Raw genomic sequence first — 6,477 nt, 5'->3', positions numbered from 1 at the left:
TCTCTGTTTGCGTTTAAAAATCTCTCTGTTTTCGACGTGATGTCAATCAACTGGTTCCAGGGGTGGCCAGTGCTACCCCGGCTACCCCTCTAGCTCCGCCCCTGAGAACAACTGTACAATGAACCCATAAAAGTGAAAACAATAACTGCAGGAAGTTAGTGTGAAATAAGTGATTTTGGATGAATTTCGAGCAGATTGTTTCCTGTTCAGAGCCTCAGAGACGAGTTTTCCTGATATTTTTTAGGAACTTTTTATACAATTAATCTATGCACGCTGATGGTTTTCCAATAAGCCATCACATCTGCAGTTACAAATGTTAAGGCTCATAAAGTCTTTAAATCCATCAAGTCTGCAGTTTTAAACGCTAATAAATTGTAAATAAATGGATTTTGGTTCAGATCATCTGCTGCCACATATTATGTGCCTTTAAGTTTTTTGTTATCAAAGCGTTACCGCCCTTTTGCTTTCACTTTCACTTTAGCTATCAGAGCCACAGCGTAGTTTATGTTTAAAACTCAGACTAATTGGGTTGTTAACAGGCACTAAACGGAATTAAGACCTCTCTCCTTTTAAGGCAAGTGGACCTATTTTCAGGCCGGTTCCGGTTTTTAAATACTCTAGGGGTTTACATGGTACTTTCCGAAAGACACCCTTTAGTAGTGCGTCATCTTTCCAGCGTGGTTTGTAATTCCTCTTTATCTCGTGACTTCGGCGCTACAAGGTGGGTTGTTTTAATTAATCCTCTCAATAACCAATGCATTCCTTGTTATACTCTCACGAAGGTTAATTAGGATTCCATCTCGTTTCGTTTGTAGCCATACCAGTCTGTCAACTACTACCACTGTCCACTCCTCGTCTACCAAACTCCATGGCTCTCGAAAACCAACATCAGCTGCAGGTGATTAACCAGATACTAGAGTCTCTGAACGGCAACGAGTGCCGGAGACTCCTCTACCTGTGTGAGAGCCCGGACATGGACAGCAGTGTGGCTTGTATGAAGGAGATGCTGCAATGTAAAGTGATGAGCCATGACACGGGAGATCTTTATCTGCGAGAGCTGCTGTTGCACCTCAGACGTTTTGATATCCTCAGGAAGGTGTGTAAAACCAGCAGGGATGAGGTGGAGAGGGCTATGACATACAGGCAGGTCCTGCCAAGATTCAGGTAAGATCTGTTTTTAAAGAAGTCAAACCGGTCATATACATATTTTAAACAATCCAAGTTAGAAACATACTTGTGGCTCTTGAAGTAATAGTGTGTTTTTCCCCTTACTGCAGAGTATTGATGGCTAATATAAGTGAAGATTTGTGCGATGAAGATCTCAACAGTATGAAGTTCTTGTTAAGCAGCACATTACCTCGTGAGAAAATGGAAAAAGCAAAGGTGAAACACAGTGAAAAGTTTGTTTTATTTTCATTTACTGAATTCTTTGTGTGTGTGTGTGGGAGGGGAGGGGAGTTTTGGTGTCATACAAAATGTCAACAATTTACATTCTCAACTTGCCTTCTGTCCCCCTCTCTCTCTCTCTTCTATGACAGAGTTTCCTGGATGTGATAATTGAACTTGAGAAGTTGGATAAAGTTTCCCCTGAAAGAGTCGACTTTGTACAGGAATGTTTAATGAATGTCGACAGGGTTGATCTAGCCAAAAAAGTGGCTGCTTACAAGGTGTCAGGTGAGATTCTATTTGCTTTTTACCATTTAATAATAAATGGCTCAGATTGTGGAAAAGAAGTGACAGAAGCAGACGTATGAAAGTATGAAATTATTACATATTCTTTAGACTGGTTAACTATGAAATGGGAACTGAAAATGAATTTTCCTACCACTGAAATGGACCACTATACACGCTAGTAAAACACAGAGCACACCATATGTTGTACATTGGTCTTAAACCAAAGAAAAGAAAGTGAAACATAAGAATAGACCCCTCATATGAAAAAGCCATGCATTGTTCAAGTACTTAATATGATGCAAAAATGCATTTCATTGTGTTCAAACAAAAAAGTAATTGTTCTTTATTTCCCAGATTACGATATAAATCATAATATAAAACAAAATGCATTTCATTCTGGTTTCATTTAACTCGCATAACTGACAAAGCCTATCATGTTCATTGATACCAGCATCCAGTACAGCTGTAGTGCTAAGATACCATACCTCAGTTGGATGCAGAAATGAATACAATACTAAACTCTGTATTTATTCAACAATATGTTATAAGTTTTAGCTTATTTCAAATCTCATTATTCTATTTTACTCTAAACAAATAAAACAAAACAAACCTTAATCAAACCAATATACCATACCAAGTGTGCAAGGACCACATATCCTACATAAGGAGTTGAGTGTATGTGGAGATGTGGAATGTCTATAAATGTATTTAGAGCACAAAAACATACAGAGGTGGATTTGGCACATGGAATTAATTCCTGACCAAGTAACTTAATAAACCTTTATTACTTTAATTTACATCTGTCTGTGTTCACCTTTCCCAGTTGTGACATCTGAACAACATTCACCTCAACAGCAATGGTGCAGAGCTCCTGTAAGTATGAGCACAAAGGTTAACACTGATTGTATTAATATACTCGCTCATGAAACTAATACTGAAATAACTAAAACATCTTCTCCTCAGCGCCCATTTCTGGCTCCACATAGTTCTCATCTTCTACAGCAAACAAGACAAGAACAGTCCTCTCACACTGGTAAGACAGGTTTCATATTAGCAAATACCAGCAACTTCAATGTCAATTTGTGTTTGCTAGAGATACTGTAAGTGAAATATGGAACAAACTAGAATAAGCAAATATTACATCACCTAGCTACCTGGTAATATCAGCTGGAAAGCCCCGAGTCCCTCATTGTCTTTCACTTTGATATTCATGTTGCTGTATTACTCTTTGTCATTATCGGCAGAAAACATACCAGTGTCTGTATACAGAGCGCAGAGCTGTCAGGTAAGATCTTCACTCACTATTGTTGCAATTTTATGTCAATATTTAATTAATGAAGTTGTGTTTAATTAATAAAGTGCATTCATGAAATTGCTTTACTTGTTCCTTTGCATTACAGAGTCAACTAGAGTTGTACAAATTTAACACTTATCCCAGAGGAGTTTGTGTTATCATAGACTGCGTGGGTAATGACGGAGGTGAGGCACAACACACTTTGTATCTACAGTCCAGTGGGGGAAGAAGTATTCAGTTATTTTACTTAAATACAAGTACCAGTGTAAAGTACTCCATTAGAAGTTACAGTTCTGCATTTAAAATCACAATTAAGTGAAAGTACAGACATATTATCACTTAAGGAAGAAGGCAGAAAAATGTTCCTTGACTGGTATATTATTATTATTATATATTACAAAATAGATGTTTAATACTAATAAATCAATATGTAAGCAGAATTTTACTGTTTTAGCTGGTCAAGACGGGGCTAGCTTTATCTCACAGATAGGTAGTTTAATCCATTGGTTTCCAGCCTCAGGGTCGGAGTTCAAAGGGTCACAAGATAAAGCTGAGGAGTTGTAAGATAATTAACGAGGAAGGACAGAAAACAAAGTCCTGCTCCACAAATTTGTTTTCATTGCTGGTACTTTTGTCTTATCTTTGCTTTTTTTTGTAAAATAATCGATACTTTGACCTTTTTTGGTCTCAAACTGTTATTTAAATGAAACCATGTGAGAAGTTTAGATGGGAAGTGTCTTGTTCTGGTTGAAGCCAAGTCACAAAGCACAACGGATTTTGGGAACCACTAAAATACATTTTTAACAATGTATTTCTAAGTTTATACATCGCTGTTTTTTAGGTAAAATATTATTTCTGAATACAGTAATTCGGTCAACTATAGCTGCCAGACAGATAAAAAGTAGCAGGAAAACGGTGAAGAAGTCTAGTACAAATGGTCAACATTGTACAGCATTTGAGCTAAAATGTACTTAGTTACATGAACTGGCTGGAAAATAAATGTTTTGATTTGAATTAGTGATAGCAACAATTAAGTCATTAATCGACTAGTCAGGTGGTTCTCAACCTGGGGGGTCAAGACCCCCACTAGGGGGGTCGCCAAAGCTTAATGGGAGGGGGTTGCAAGGCCTTACACAAACTTTGCACTCACTGCGTACAGTCTTATCAGTTGTTCTGTAATTGCTATATATAATGTGAAATAATCAGCAGTTTTAGGTCACATGATAAAAAGGGCTCCCTTTGGAGGAAAAAGGGTTGGGAACCACTGGACTACTACTGGTCAACTGACAGAAAATTAATCTGCAACTACTTTGATAGTCAATTAATTGATTTAGTCATTTATTAAGGGACAATTCTGTTGCTGTTCTTTGTCTCATGTTGTTGTAAACTGAATATATTTGTGTTTTAGAACTTAAACTTAAATTCTGGTTTCATCTTTCCTAACTCACTTAGACATGTTGGAACAAACATTTAAGGCCCTTCACTTCAACGTAATCCTCCACAAGTGGCTGAGTGCAGATGACACCCTTTCAGTTCTTAGAGGGATCATCAGACAGAGAGAGAACCTTGAAGGCGATGGCTTGGTCTGTTGTATCATTAGCCGTGGTACGACAAATCACCTCCTGGGTACAGACTTGTACAACGTAGATCTGCACCTGGACAACGTCAGACGTCTTTTCACTGCCGACGTGTGCCCCAAGCTGGCTGGTAAGCCCAAAGTCTTCTTCATCCAGAGATACAGTGTTCCAGAGTTTCAGCCGTATGCCAGGATGGACCACCGAGATGAAGATCTGGAGACAGATGGGTGTGATAGGCTGCCTAGATGTGATTTGATCCCTATAGATGCAGATGTGTTCTGGAGTCACTGCTGGACAGATGAACGTCAACTGGAGCAGAGAAACCATCGCTCCATTTACCTGAAGGCTCTGACGGATGCCTTACACAAAGGCCAAAGGAGGTACAGACAAAACTTCTGTTCAGTATCAGACAGTTTCCATATGATAGACAGGAGAAGCTATAGAGTGAACTGCTGTTTGTGTCATGTAGAAGCTATAGACTAAACTGTTGTTTGTGTTTTGACAGGAAAACACATCTTGTAGATGTTCATACCGAAGTGAATGGGGCCATCTTTGAATATAACAAAAGGAATCCTGGAGCAATGTACCAGATCGACCTGAAACACACACTACGGAAAGAGCTTTACTTACATTAGTCCTCTAGAGGATTTGTCATCATCACTCTCACAAAAGCCCTCATTACTGTTTAAATCCAACATATCCACATATTAATGTAATATATTCACTGCCATGCAAGCCAGCCTTTTTTTTAATGTGAGTAGGGTGACACCTACTGCTTATAGGAACTCAAAATACTCAAACCTTTGTTTTTTACAGATTCATCAAAAGTTTTTGTACTTTAATATGTATTTATTTAATCTTCACTCAAAATGTTTTTGTTTTTTTACATGACAGACATTCAGATGTAGGGTTTACATACAACACACCCAGTAAGAGCCTCACAATAGGAACATGTCAAGCTATGCAAGAGAGAAAAAAAACATTTTAGAGTAATATAAAGCACAAGACTTACTGTACATGTACATCATACATAACTTATTTTGTTTTTTAAAACATAAATGTGAATACCGTCCTTCTTGCCTAATACAATGCAGCTTAATATACCTATATACATTTATATATATTTATATATAGTACATTATTGCATTTAAACATTTAATTTAATTTAGTTTTTTGTTATGATTTGTGCAGTTTATATAATGACAATAAAGCATTCTGTAACTTGCCATATAAATAGATATGTTATTTAATATTAACATGTATCTCTGAAGACATTCTAGGCACAAATTATGAATGTTACTTTGTACTATCACAATTTCATGAAGTCTAATTTAAATACAGATAAGCTATTTTATAGTTGTAAAGAAATTAGTATGAATGCTTAATACCCTCAATATGTTTTTATAATAAGACTTTACTTACTTCAACTTATTCAACACAATTGTATATTTATGATTTTGCTTTTTTCTTTCCATTTGTTTATTGTACTAATATTTATGTTTTCTACATTACAATAAATGTTTGTTCCACTTTGTTTCTCTTAATAAATCCATATTACTTTCAGGTTGGGTGTCAGCCCAGTCCCTAACCAACCAAACTACTGACCATTAACTGTCCTGCTCTCCTACCAGAAACCTGAATTTCATTATTTTTAAAAAAAATAGAGAGCCTAATCATTACATTAAATAGTTTATAGATTTAGTAGTGACTTTACATATTACAGTCAGTAGGGACTTGTCTTGCAAACCAGAGGGTGGGTGGTTTTGCTGAGGTGCCCTGGAGCAAGCCAATGAACCCAGCTGCTCCTGTGGTACTGCTACAAGGCAGCCCATCACTCTCCACATTTCTGTGTCCATAGATTTTGTGCATGTGTTTGTATTTTAGGAATATATGTGTAAAGATTACAGTGAAAAAAGCATTTCCCCACTGTGG

The 6,477-nt window shown here is 37.0% G+C and overlaps 1 protein-coding gene across 2 annotated transcripts; it reads left to right on the top strand.

Moving 5' to 3' along the window:
* The first annotated feature begins 303 nt into the window (after positions 1 to 303).
* On the top strand, positions 304 to 6,108 carry LOC118338869 (CASP8 and FADD-like apoptosis regulator). 2 transcript variants are annotated; one of them, XM_035676304.1, is made up of 11 exons: positions 304 to 721; positions 816 to 1,164; positions 1,278 to 1,383; positions 1,539 to 1,674; positions 2,498 to 2,547; positions 2,638 to 2,707; positions 2,919 to 2,959; positions 3,075 to 3,153; positions 4,421 to 4,675; positions 4,811 to 4,925; positions 5,051 to 6,108. In XM_035676304.1, exons 2-11 carry the CDS (start codon positions 869 to 871, stop codon positions 5,178 to 5,180), a joined length of 1,278 nt encoding a protein of 425 aa, XP_035532197.1. In that variant the 5' UTR covers positions 304 to 721; positions 816 to 868; the 3' UTR covers positions 5,181 to 6,108. The 2 variants fall into 2 exon arrangements, with proteins under 2 accessions (XP_035532197.1, XP_035532196.1); XM_035676303.1 differs by having other exon boundaries at positions 312 to 721; positions 4,421 to 4,925.
* The last annotated feature ends 369 nt before the right edge of the window (positions 6,109 to 6,477 follow it).

The sequence above is a fragment of the Morone saxatilis genome, unplaced genomic scaffold (assembly GCF_004916995.1).
Source record: "Morone saxatilis isolate NCDOM2014 unplaced genomic scaffold, NCSU_SB_2.0 Contig5, whole genome shotgun sequence".
NCBI lineage: Eukaryota > Metazoa > Chordata > Actinopteri > Moronidae > Morone > Morone saxatilis.
This window is presented reverse-complemented; position numbering and strand designations above follow the sequence as displayed.